The sequence below is a fragment of the Staurois parvus genome, unplaced genomic scaffold (genome assembly GCF_062004578.1).
Source record: "Staurois parvus isolate SC_StPar_1 unplaced genomic scaffold, SC_StPar_1.0 ptg000027l, whole genome shotgun sequence".
Lineage (NCBI taxonomy): Eukaryota > Metazoa > Chordata > Amphibia > Anura > Ranidae > Staurois > Staurois parvus.
The window spans coordinates 5,162,888-5,177,183 of NW_028317823.1; the positions used below are offsets into that span (position 1 = coordinate 5,162,888).

A 14,296-nucleotide genomic window follows, 5' to 3' on the forward strand; every position below is an offset into this window, starting at 1 on the left:
ACCTCCACTGCCCATTCAACCCCCATTCTCTCCCTGATGCTCCCTCATTATTTTGTAGTCTTTGCCTTTTCCAGATCTTTTCAGGCTGGACATCTAATGCAATGGGTCCTCTTCTCTTCTCTTCTGATCTTTTTCTGCAATGGATGGTCCTTTCTGCATCATTACCTTGTGAGTGCAGGGCGCTCTGGTGATGTCCCCTCAGTTTGAATTCGTGACACCCTTCACTTATTGTAAGTCCTTTTGTTCCAGTGTTGGCTGCACATCATTGTTCTGCACTGGATATTTAATAGTAACAATAACTTGGGGACTGTGCTTGTGAAATGTGATTTGGCATGGCCATGTGTAGTGTCAATCAGAGATGGTTGTGAATGTGATAGGGTAACAGCACAGGAGAACAATATTTCATGTTTGTTATCCCATAACTGGAAGTGCCTTCACCAGTAACTCTTTAAATGAAATCTGCATATTTAAGAATTATTTAAAATTGCTTTTTAAATTGCATTAGCACACTGAAGTTTATATAATATTTTAGTGATTGGGTTTAGATCTACTTTATTCTGCTGGTACAGTGGAGAGTCAACTGGACATCTCCAGCCTGGCCACCCAAGATGTTATGACTTAAGAGACATTTAATTTCTACAGTCAGACACACTTTTGGCTCTCCGAATTGATTTTTTTATTTTTATTTTACCATGCTCACTTACAGTTGCATATATCTGCTGGTACAGCAATTTGTTGACTATGCCCCAGAGATGTGTAATCCTAGTTATGTGACCACAAATCAATGTTGTATGAACTGCTTAACGACATTATGGATTTTCTAAAAGTAATCAAGCAGCTCTAGATGGAGAGAGGTCCCTATGTGATCCTGTGAAAATTAATTATTATGTTTGTCAAACTGCGAGAAACATTTATCAAACAATGGAATGCATATATAAACCTACTTGGAGAAGTTTTCTAGCAGTGTTATTGAAAAAAAAAACAGTGTTGATGCTGAATCTAATCTGATTTAAAAGCTGCCGACTTCTAAGTTTTTCTTTAGCTAAAAGTCTTAATTTGATACACTTATGGTAAAACCTTTCATTCTAAGTTTAAAGCCTGACTCCAGCCCAATTTTGTTTTCTAGTTTTGGATAGAGTGTAAAAATTTAGAATAGGGATTTTTAAACTATTTAAACACAGGACCAGTCCACCATCGTTTAGACCAAGGTTTCTCAATCAGGATTCCATGGAACCCTCGGGTTCCTCCAGAGGTTGGTAAGGGTTTCTTGAGCAATGAGTAATTTCTGCCTTTAAGATAAATTCCCATTGATACCATTGTTCTTTTTAGCTATCTGTAGGGGGTAATTCTTTCCAATGACCACATTGGTAAGAGTCATTCTTCCCACTGACCATCACACTAATGTATCATGAGAAGTAGATATAGTCATTTTTTGGAAGATTATTTCAAGGGTTTCTCTATGTTGAAAAAATTGGGAAGGGCTGATTTAGACTGTTGGGGGGGGTCAGAATGTGGCCAGTGGGAGAAAAACTTGCCTAAGGGTTAGTAGTCAGTGGGAAAATTTAAAATGCCATGGCATCAGTATATGTAAGCAAAACCCCAGTGAGACCATTGACCTTAGGGTGTGTGATATGAAGTATCTACTGTTGGTATGGTCAGCATCAAAGTGAATATGTTTCATTAGCCTGCATGGGCAAAGCACAGGTTTTCCTTAACCTAACCTCAGCCTCAACATACGCTTTAAACCTTATCTTGACCCTCTAACTGAACCTACTCCTAAAAAAAGGCAGATAGGTGGCGCAAACACCTAGTGCATTATCCAAGATTTATTAAACGGTGTAAAAGACAAAAACATACTCACAGACATAGCATGTATAAAAAGCTTTGCATGATGGCTGCAACAAAGGGCAATGTGTTCTTGTTATCAGTGTGGTCAGGTGGCTGATGTGTTTCGGGGACGAGTCCCTTTCCTCAGAGCTACTGACCAGCCTGCATGAAGGTCATGCTATATATGCGCCACATGTCTGCTCTTTTCCCAGTGGTTGATTTACTCTGTCTGAGGAGGGCTGCATCCCTGAAGCATTATCTGTAGGCCACTCATGTCCTGGTTCCCTAGGCCTTCCTTTGGAAATGTATTTCCTGGAGTGTTGGAGAGTACACACCTTTATCCGAACCTACTCCTAAACCAAACCTTTGAACCCAACCTAACTACTTAACCTCAAACCTTAAAAATTATTATCATAATGGAAACCATTATCATGATGAAAATTATATTATGACACTAGTACTAGTATTAATGTCTCATTAAAAATGTTTGTACCAAAATGCAATGTACCAAATATATTTTTGTCTAAAATCCAGCACTAGGATTACTATTTTGTATTCTTGTGATCTAATGAGAAGATATGTGACCTGGACATTTTAATCTTCCATGACTCTTTTACATGTGCCTTATTGTTGGAGTAGAAGGGGATGCCATAAATCATGCATTTCCTTTTGCTAGATGCAAGTAGTACTTAGTGGAGTTGTTTTAATAACCAGGAAAACAAAGACCCCCCACCTGTATGTTTTTCTGGTCGCAGCCTAGTAATAGCTTATCCATTCTCCGCGGTAGGCCAGTCACTTGGCTTGTTCCACTACATCAGTTTGACAGACTTGTATTCGAAGACATAATTAAACTCTGCAGATGGGAAACTAGGATGCTTTAAAAGTTAAAAATTGTTTCTTAAATTCCCCTTGGCTGGAGAAGTGTAAAACTAATAAGAGCAACTTGTCAGAAACTTGGTAATATGAAGAGCTGGAATGAATAGCAGAAACAGTAATTTGTTTTCTATTTACTGCCGCCCTCCTGTGATTTTCCCTTTTTAAAATCAGAAGAGAGAATGCATTTCAGAGGCCACACGTCGCTACTTAACCTCATCCAGTTCTAGTTTCATCGACAGCTGTCTAAGAAGGGGGCATGGGCATGAACAATTTCACAGAAAATTGACATCTATTGCAGGATGTAGAGATCTGAGCTTCTATTGATTTGCTCTTCTCAGACTGTATTTTGTGGTGTTTTGAATCCCTCTCTGATGCATGTTTTATTTGTCCAGTTAGGATTGTGTATAAGCAGGGCTTCCGCCTCTGTCCTCAACTTGAACTGCAGTTTAGTCCTCTTGCCCATGTGTCGATGGCTGCTGGCAGCACTCCGTGGTAGGAGAAAGGTAAGAACATTAGTATGTTATAGTTTAAAATTTTATGGATTGATATCTTTCTTCCAAGGGCTTCATATCCATGATAGTGGACAGTTATTTTTTATGTCAATATTCCCCATCACACCAATATAAGCCTACTGAGCATCTCATCCTAAAATCATAAGTATAAGTGGGTAGCTGTCTCCCCTAATTTTCAGCTATAACATCCTTCACTTTTTTTATTCTTTATTTTGAAGAATCAGCATGACAGTTAAAACACATCATATACAAGAAGCGATAGACTGCTTTACATAGCCAAGAAGCATACATAGGACAAGGATCCATTGACCCTATAAACACAAAAAGGTGTTGACCCGGCAGCATATCTCGCCAATACACCAGGTCATTCCGATCCTCCCCTTTTTAGTTACACATTTTGTGGGGTGTAAGTGTTGATCCTCAAGACAACAAAAAAAAAAAAGGAAAAGGGGGCTGGGAGAAAAAAAAGAGGAGGGGGGAGGAGAATGGAATGACGGGGAAGGGAGGCCTGGCTGAAAGTCACATGAACCCAAAATAGGATTCAATGGTCTTAGTTGGGGGGAACCGCCTCTACTCTACTGGGAAGGGTTTCTATAACTCTTAGGATTTTTCCTGTGAACATTTTTGCTCATTTAACCAAAAGAACATTTATATGGCCAGGTACTGATGTTGAATGAGAAGACCTGGCTTCCAATCTCCATTCTGTTTCATCTCAAAGGTGTTCAGTTGGGTTGAAGTCAGGACTCTGTCCAGGTCATTCAAGTTCCTTCACACCACACTCGATACATCAAGTCTTTATGGAGCTGGCTTTGTGCCCAGGGGCACAGGCATGTTAGAAAATAAAAAAGTGACCACAAGGTTAATGGCACACAATGGTGTAAAATGCTCTTGCATACTGTATCATTACAGTACTCTTTACTAGAAACACCTGACTTCAGTAGTTAGGGGGTTGTCAACATACAGTGTGTGTAGACTAATTTTAAATCGAAAAACTAACTCATGGGCGCTGATGTCTTAAGTTATAAGTATATTAACTAAACCATATCTGTGTCAATGCCACTAGCTGCTCTAAAGACAACTAGGAGCAATGTGTAGTACCATATATACTGAAAAAGGCGCTATGTATGAAGACCACAAAATGGTAGTAATCCCACTGGGATGTGTAATATATGGACCCAATAATGTAATTAGGCACATTAAAACTATAAAACATAAGTAATTATTATTATAAAACTTGGTAAGGATATATAGTTTATTGTCCAGTAATAGACTGTCCAGCAATAAATTGTACTGCAATGAGGGGCTGTGTGTAAAGCGTAAGATATGAACAGGCAAAAAATCATAAGCTGTGCTGGTGGCAGAGGTACACTGTAACAAACCAATGGGATGATGACTAGGAAGGTGCACGGTAATGATGTTAGTCACTCCAAAATGGTCTCAGTCTCATCCAGGGTGGGATAATAAGCCTGAATCATATGTATACTTCCAGCCTCCAGAGCTGACAGTGTTAAGCCGTATGAGCCACGCACTGGAAGTGATGATCAGGGGTGCACTGGAAGCGACCTCAGATGGACCGCAAATGGATGAGGAGAACCGCCTCGTTGGAAGTGGCCTCCGTTGGACCTCAACAGGTCCAGGGCAGGCGCCTTGGACCGTCAGTGGGATGGAGCTGGCTGGAGTCAGCTAGCGGGACACATAGAAGTTGCCATGACAATGCGTTTCACACGATATAGCTTTGTCAAAGTCAAAAAACAGTTTTACATCCCAGTGGGACTACTACTATTTTGTGGTCTTCATCCATAGCACTCTTTTTTAGTATGTATAGTAATTTGAAAAAGTTTTTACCAAAACATTAACCTCTTCTTGCCAGCCGTACACATACAGTCATGGCTAAAAATATTGGCACCCCTGCATTTCTGTCATATACTGCACCACTTCGCCCAAAAATTGTTGCAATTACAAATCTTTAGGCAATCTCATTTCTTTGGTTTTTATTGGTATGTCACAAAAAAGTGGAGAGACAAAAAGCCAAATCTGACACATTCCAAGCAGAACTCCAAAAATGGACTGGACAAAATTATTGGCACCCTCAATTTAATATTTGATAGCACACCCCCCTGGAAAAAATAACTTAAATCAGCTGCTTTCTGTACCTATCAATGAGTTTCTTACACCTCTCTACTAGAATTTTGGACCACTCTTCGTTCAACAACTCCAGGTCTCTCATATTGGAAGGGTTCCTTTTCCCAACTGCTGTTTTGAGATCTCGCCACAGATTCTCTACGGCACAAGGCCTGCAAGCTGCATCCAGCCCCCTAGGCCATTTCATGTAGCCCTTGCACCTCTCCTGCAGGTTCCCCCTGTCTCCACCCCCACCTTGTCTCAACAGTCGGAAGCAAAGAGAATAGAATGTTTAAATTAGTATCAGTGTCAGTTAGTGGCAGGATAAAAAAGCAAATTGCTCACTATTGTTTCTGGGCTGTACTACAGCTACAAACAACAGCTAGCATACACCCATGTGGTATTGCTGCGATCGTCAGGAACAATAGAAATTATTTTGGGTTGTTCTTTGGTGGTAGGTTATGGTAGTAGCAAGAAATATACAACTACATTAAAAAAAAAATCAGGAGATATCCATTTACATTTACCAACAAATGAAAGCCCAATTTGTCCTGAAAAAAAAATGCGGTATAATCCACCTGGATGCAAAAAGTAGTTGTGATGATATGTACAGTTTTGTTAACACATGTCAAAGTTGCAAAATTGTGCATTAAGATTTGCTTTACACTTAGGCGCGAAGGGGTTAAGTTAACCAATGCATAGTGTTTCTGCTAAATTAGATCTAGGCTAAAGCTTACTTGATTACTAGACCTTTCAAATCGGTTGCTAACAAATTGTGCAAAATAAATATTTAGCCGTGGATCTGTAGGCAAAAAAATAGATCTGGGCATTTAACTCCTGGTCATAAAAATTGGATAAAAAACACTCATAGACCACAATTTTTTTTCTCATGGATGCTCATTAGGATAATTTCATGGGGTCATCAACCGAATAATTATTTATCTCACTGAGCCCTGGTTCACACATATGTGCCCTGAAATGTATGCATGCGTTTCTGTGTGAATAGCATTGCGGTTTGAGTGCGAATTCACCAGAGGTGCGATTTTGGTTTCTGCATTGCCATTGACTTCAATGCAAAATTTGCTTTTCATTGACTTCAGTGCAAAATCACCTTCCACTGACTTCAATGCAAAAATGCTTTCCATTGACTTGAATGCAAAACCGCCTTCCATTGACTTGAATGCAAAACCGCCTTCCATTGACTTCAATGCAGAAATGCCTGTCAGTCTCAATCCTACAGTTGCAAGAAAAAGTATGTGAACCCCTTGGGATTACGTGGAGTTTTGCATGAATTGGGCATAAAATGTGCTCTGAACGTCATCTAAGTCACAACAATAGAAGAACACAGTCTGCTGAACATAATACTACACAAACATTAGATGTTGCCATGGTTTAATTGCACATAACATGTAAACATTCACAGTGCAGGGAGGAAAAAGTATGTGAGTCCCTAGCTTAATGACTTCCCCCAGAGCTAATTGGAGCCAGGAGTGAGCCAACCTTGACTCCAATCAGTGTGGTGATATTGGATGTGTTGCTGACAGCTGTCCTGCCCTTAAAAAACACACACCTGTTTTGGGTTTACTGGTTTCAAGAAGCACTGTCTGATGTGAACCATGCCTCGCAGAAAGAGCTCTCAGAAGACCTACGAAAAAGAATTGTTGACTTGCATGAAGCTGGAAAGGGTTACAAAAGTATCTCCTTGAGCCTTGATGTTCATGTGTCCACGGTAAGACAGACTGTCTACAAATGGAGAAAGTTTAGCACTGTTGCTACTCTCCCTAGGTGTGGTCATCCTGTAAAAATGACTGCAAGAGCACAGCACAGAATGCTGCATGAGGTAAAGAAGAATCCCAGAGTGTCAGCTAAAGACCTACAGAAATCTCTGGCACATGCTAACATTTTTGTTAACACATCTACAATAAGGAAAACATGAAACAAGAATGGAGTACATGGGAGGACACCACGGAGGAAGCCATTGCTGGCCAAAAAGAATATTGCAGCACGTTTGAAGTTTGCAAAAGAGCACCTGGATGTTCCACAGCACTACTGGCAGAATATACTGTGGACAGATGAAACCAAGATTGAGTTGTTTGGGAAGAACACACAACACTATGTGTGGAGAAAAAAAGGCCCAGCACACCAACATCAAAACCTCATCCCCACTGTAAAACATGGCGGAGGGAGCATCATGGTTTGGGGCTGCTTTGCTGCCTCAGGGCCTGGACAGATTGTTGTCATTGATGGGAAAATGAATTCCAGAGTTTATCAAGACATTTTTCAGGAAAACGTACGACCATCTGTCCGCCAACTGAAGCTCCGCAGAGGATGGGTGATGCAACAGGACAATGACCCAAAGCATACAAGTAATTCAACAGAACAATGGCTGCAACAGCACAGAAAACGCCTTCTGGAGTTGCCCAGTCAGAGTCCTGACCTCAACCCCATTGAAATGCTGTGGCATGACCTTAAGAGAGCGATTCACACCAGACATCCCAAGAATATTGCTACACTGAAACAGTTTTTTGAAGAGGAGTGGTCCAAAATTACTCCAGATCGTTGTGCAGGTCTGATCTGCAACTACAGGAAACGTTTGGTTGAGGTTATTGCTGCCAAAGGAGGGTCAACCAGTTATTAAGTCCAAAGGTTCACATACTTTTTCCTCCCTGCACTGTGAATGTTTACATGTTATGTGCAATTAAACCATGGCAACATCTAATGTTTGTGTAGTATTATGTTCAGCAGACTGTGTTCTTCTATTGTTGTGACTTAGATGACGTTCAGAGCACATTTTATGCCCAATTCATGCAAAACTCCACATAATCCCAAGGGGTTCACATACTTTTTCTTGCAACTGTATGTGAAGTCTGACCTCCACATTCCATTCTACTCTATCTCACTCACCACTCCAAACTCACACAGGACCCTTTTTGGAATTGCACTCAAAACACAATGCTTGTGGATATCAGTGTGAACCACCTCAATAGGAACACATAATATCTACCCCTTTGAGAATGTGTGTTTCGCTCGAAACATGTCGGGAATCCCTCAATTTGATGCTTTTTTCTTCTGATGACTGCTTTTTTATGAGGAAAGCCTGAAAGCCATTACTGTTTTTACATGTGAGTGTCCTGCAGTTTATTTTGGATTCAATTATAATAAAACGATACTACACTATTAGCATCATTTTGCCTCCCTGGCTCGTTACTTTGCGAGCCCTCTAAGGTGGAGCAGTTTCAGGAGTCTGGACGGCGTTGGACCCTTTGGTGAGTCTGAAGTGACCCCCAGCGTGAGTGACATCATTCCTGGGAGTCCGCTACAGCCCCAGATGACGCCATACCGGTGACCAGACCTTGACGTCTTCACGGATTATTTACATACAACGCTCAGTTTGTATGTACTTCTGGTAAGTGCATTATTGTACTATTACTTCACGGAACACCTAGGATTATATTGCACCATTTGGCCTCAACAGCGATTGGAACACCATCTTATTTGGGACTCATATGTACCATATATGAACACTTTTATGAAGTTATATCATTTCTTGCTCTTTATGGTTATTACCACAATTCTAATTTTAGCGCTGCATATTCAAGACTGTTATTTTATTACTGAGGTGCTGAGGTATACCTTTATATGCTAGCAGATCCCTATTACTATCTGCCTAATCTGTATCAAGTTGCGCTTGTTCACTTTTGTTTATTCTCCATAATATCTAGCCTGTCATGCAAATCTGTGTATTTGAAAATGCATCTAGAATCGCATATCTGTGAACCAGGCACTGCCGGACAAGGTCACCCAGCGCACAGAGCAAAGACGCCAAACTGCACCCCCCTGTCAGCCTTGCAACAAAAGGAAGGCGCCCCATCCCTACAGTAAACCATTGTGCCCAGGGCAGCCACTCCTTCTGCCCACCCCTTGTCCCAGCCCTAAAGCTCATGGAGTATGCAAGACACATAACAAGTCTGGGGCTGACTCGGCACACCAGGCTTTGCTTTTTTCTAAACGATGACTTTTGGGTTTACTGGCCCTTCAATGAAACTATAATGCCCTATAAATCAAAGAGAACTACATCTGCAGGCCTAGAGACTCATTCACTTCTTTGTCACGTAGCCATAAGCCAGTTCCAGCTTAGAATAATCCAATAGAAGTGGAAATGCCGGACTCCAAACAGCAATTTTTTTTAAATGTTATTGCTACTATCAGTGCTTAGAAAGATCATAGGAAAACAGGGTATTCATCAGGAGCTCTGGGAATTGAATGAAACTCCCATTTAAACCCATCATCCTGATAGCCTTCCATTTTATCCCTTCTGTGTTACATTTGGGTTTTTTTATCTGCATAATTATACTAACTCACCAACTGATCAGTCTTTTGTATTTGAATGGTCTATATATGTATCTATATAGTCCTCCCGCGCGCTAAGTCACCAATCTCTATATACAGCTGCCAACACCTACCATATACCACAATGGAACAATGCTAAATGAAAAATAATCGGTGCTGCGCTAATAATAATAATATACCGTATTTTTCGCTCCATAAGACGCACTTTTTTCCCCCAAAAAAAGGGGGGGAAATGTCAGTGCGTCTTATGGAGCAAATATAAAACGGCCGGTCCGGTATTTCTGCCGCCACCATGTCAGAATACCGGGCCGGCCGCTCAGCTGTTCTCTCCTGCAGGGCCTTACCTGTTCCACGGTCCAGCGCTGTACAGTCTTCCCGCGCTGGCTTCTGTGGCAGCCGGGTGCCCACTGCGCATGCGCTGTGCTTTGTGAATGGTCAGGTGTCTTCTGGGACACGACAGGTCCCAGAAGGCGCCGGACCATTCACAAAGCGCAGCGCGGGAAGAAGAGGGAAGGACAACTCCGAGAAAGTGGGAGCGGGTACCTGTCAAATTCAGGTACCCGCTCCCCCTCCCTCCCCAAAGGTCAGCAGTCTCTGGTCATCTCCTTTACTGTCTGCAGTCTTTGGTCATCAACCTTTACTGTCTGCAGTCTCTGGTTATTCCCTGCACTGTCTGCAGTCTCTGGTCTGTACTGTGTCCCTGGTATTTTCCCTGTACTATGTCTCTGCTCATCTCCTGTACTATGTCCGCAGTCTCTGCTCATCTCCTGTACTATGTCCGCAGTCTCTGCTCATCTCCTGTACTATGTCCGCAGTCTCTGCTCATCCCTTGTACTGTGTCCGCAGTCTCTGGTCATCTCCTGTACTGTGTCCGCAGTCTCTGCTCATCTCCTGTACTATGTCCGCAGTCTCTGCTCATCTCCTGTACTATGTCCGCAGTCTCTGCTCATCTCCTGTACTATGTCCGCAGTCTCTGACCATCTCCTGTACCATGTCTGCAGTCTCTGACCATCTCCTGTACCATGTCCGCAGTCTCTAACCATCTCCTGTACCATGTCTGCAGTCTCTGACCATCTCCTGTACTATGTCTCTGCTCATCTCCTGTACTATGTCCGCAGTCTCTGCTCATCTCCTGTACCGTGTCCGCAGTCTCTGCTCATCTCCTGTACTATGTCCGCAGTCTCTGACCATCTCCTGTACCATGTCCGCAGTCTCTGACCATCTCCTGTACTATGTCTGCAGTCTCTGGTCATCTCATGTACTACGTCCGCAGTCTCTGGTCATCTCATGTACTACGTCCGCAGTCTCTGCTCATCTCCTGTACTATGTCCGCAGTCTCTGCTCATCTCCTGTACTACGTCTGCAGTCTCTGGTCATCTCCTGTACTACGTCCGCAGTCTCTGGTCATCTCCTGTACTATGTCCTCTGTCTCTGGTCATCTCCTGTACTATGTCTGCAGTCTCTAGTCATCTCCTGTACTATGTCCGCAGTCTCTGGTCATCTGTACTGTGTCTGCAGTCTCTGGTCATCTCCTGTAGTATGTCTGCAGTCTCTGGTCATCTCCTGTACTACGTCTGCAGTCTCTGGTCATCTCCTGTACTACGTCCCCAGTCTCTGGTCATCTCCTGTACTATGTCCGCTGCCTCTGGTCATCTTCTGTACTATGTCTGCAGTCTCTAGTCATCTCCTGTACTATGTCCGCAGTCTCTGGTCATCTCCTGTACTATGTCTGCAATTTCTAGTCATCTCCTGTACTATGTCCGCAGTCTCTGGTCATCTCCTGTACTATGTCCGCAGTCTCTGGTCATCTCCTGTATTGTGTCTGCAGTCTCTGGTCATCTCCTGTACTGTGTCCGCAGTCTCTGGTCATCTCCTGTACTATATCCGCAGTCTCTGGTCATCTTCTGTACTGTGTCCGCAGTCTCTGGTCATTTCCTGTACTGTGTCCGCAGTCTCTGGTCATCTCCTGTACTATGTCTGCAGTCCATTGGTTCAGAATATTTTTTTTTCTTGTTTTTCGCCTCTAAAATCTAGGTGCGTCTTATGATCAGGTGCGTCTTATGATCAGGTGCGTCTTATGGAGCGAAAAATACGGTATATATTATTATTATCAGCGCAGCACCAATTATTTTTCATTCAACCATATATGTATATGGCACTAAAGTGTAAACTAAAGTGTAAACTCTAAGGCTCTATTCACATCTGAGTGTAGTGTTTGTGCATTTTGTTGTGCGTTTTGTCACACGTTTGCAAACATTTGTGCGTGATTTGTTCAGGCATTTTCTGCCTTTTTGAGTGCTGACATTTTTGTATTCGCCAGTAATGAAAAATGTCATCTGTGACATCAATTGTTGCCATGTTTTGCCCAGCTAGAAAACGTGCAAAAGTACATGAAAACGCACAATTTGCTTGTTTCCATGTATTTTTATGGGAACAAAAATCCACCAAAAATGCATTAATCTGCCTGAATGGAGCTACCAAAGTAGCTCCCAAACTTTTTTGAGCTTTAGACGTTCTGTTTCAGGCCACTTGGGGAGGAGATGTCAACCATCTCCATAGGGTAATATTGATTTTTTTTTCTCCCTGAGCATTTTGGAGCTTCGAGATACAAAATGCTCAGGTGTGAATGGGGCCTAACAATGAGCTTACTGTATTTGCTATACTATTGAAAATATTTTTCTTTTGTAGCACTATTTGTACACTTTTTGTGGCTACTGGGGTATGATGGCATCACCTGTACAGTATTTAGCAGCAGAGTCCTTATAATCTGTGTGATCAGGACAAGATCTCTAACAAGCGCTAGTGCCTCCACTCAATTGGGGCTTGTGGATAACAAGTGAAATCCCAATTGAGAAATGTATCATCCACATAGACAGTAATCCACACAGCATTGTATATGAAAGCTCACGTATTAAGGAAATAACATTCAGTGAACCATCCAACATAAAGTATCTTCCAAACAGGAACATTAAAGCATTAACAGTCTTTTTTTGCATGTCTCAGTGAGGGGAGAACACTTACGGTCTGAGCTCTCTCTCTCAGGAAAACCCACACTCAGGGGCGGACTGACAACTCATGGGGCCCCTGGGCAATTGGGGATCATGGGGCCCCTGTGTCCTTGCCCAAACTCAAAAAAGCCGATGAAAAAGGTACCAGGAGCATCTCATGGGGCCCCCTACTGACCCCGGCCCTCGGGCAGTGCCTAAGTTTCCAAATGGTCAGTCCGCCCCTGCCCACACTTCCTCTTTTTTTCACAAGTGCTCACTCTGATGACCTCTTCCTCAGTGCCCAGAGAGCATAGCAGCCATATTGGAAAAGGACAAAACAAACACTGCATAATAGAAGTATACACTGGAAAATGGGCAAAGAAATTATCACATCATTACACTTTGTTTCATAATTTTAAAAAATTACTTCCTTCCAGAAATCCAGTAAACTCCTCACTAATAGGCATCATGCTATCCAGTCTAGAATGGGTTCTAATCATGTCCAGCAGAACATGAGGTTGTACAGCATAGTTCTGTACAGCATAGCAGGGTCTTCCCAAGGTGTCATAAGTAAACATTGGTGGAAGTCATCGAACACAATCTCCTCTCCTCAAGCCGTCAGGCATTAGTCCAGATAAATCTGGGACTGCACTATTGGGAAAACTTGGTGCTCCAATCATGCCTGGAACTGTAGGCACAAAGGTTTGGGCTGTTAGTTCAAAAGCAGGAGTAGTTGGGTCCAGACCTCCCCTCTGAGGAAGGCTCCCATTAGTAATAGTTGAAGGAGCCTTTACAGGAGACTCTGGTGGAGGTGTAAACCAGTCATTGTCATCACACTGTTCTCTACTGTCTGCACAAGGCACATCATTAGAATCTGTAGCAATATCAGGTTGTGGCTCCTCATCCGCAGTAGCAACTTGTGGTACTGGAAGGAAGTATGCCAGGCTTTAATCCGACCCTCAGGTCCTCGAATCAGTAGACTGGAATTCTAGGCATTTTTCTATAACTTCAAACAACTCATTTCTCCAGCGATCAGCTAACTTATGTTTGGCTGAGGGTCCCAAATTGCGAAGAAACACTTTATCACCAGGTTGCAAATCTTTGTAACAAACTTTGGCATCAAAGCCTCTTTTATTGGCAGCATTTATTTTTGCAGCATTTTCCTCAGCCATTCGATAAGCATCTTGTAAACTATGTTTGAGTCGTGCCACATACTGGTAGTGATTTCTATGTTCCACTCCATCATAGACACATGCAACTGAATGTCAATAGGCAAACGGGCTTCTCTCCCAAACATGAGAAAATAAGGAGAGACACCAGTTGACTTATGTCTGGTACACCTATAGACTCTCTAACATGTCTGATTACTGGATCCCTCTTTTATAGAAGAATCATATCTTTCTTTTGCAGCTGGATGTTTTCTGGTACCACTAGATCAGTGGGGCAGCAATACATGTTTGGGATACACTCTTCACCAACTCCCAATGAGTCAACAACTCATAAGTCTGAGAAAACAATATTGTCTCCTTGTATAGCAGCTCTAGCACAGTAGGCTGCCACAGAAGGCCCAGGAACTTCCTGCCATTCACTTTCTTCTAAGTTCATTGGCAATCCAGGATGCCT

At 42.4% G+C, this 14,296-nt stretch overlaps 1 protein-coding gene across 3 annotated transcripts in view; it reads left to right on the forward strand.

The window, feature by feature from the left end:
- NOX4 (NADPH oxidase 4) overlaps positions 1-14,296 on the forward strand; it is a 352,340-nt gene that overhangs the window by 63,898 nt on the left and 274,146 nt on the right. For 2 of the 3 annotated variants that reach the window (XM_089656614.1, XM_089656605.1), the window contains exon 3: positions 3,096-3,206. In XM_089656614.1, the coding sequence (XP_089512740.1) occupies positions 3,096-3,206 (111 nt within the window). The remainder of the gene's footprint in view (positions 1-3,095; positions 3,207-14,296) is intronic. The other variant, XM_089656621.1, reaches the window with a different exon arrangement.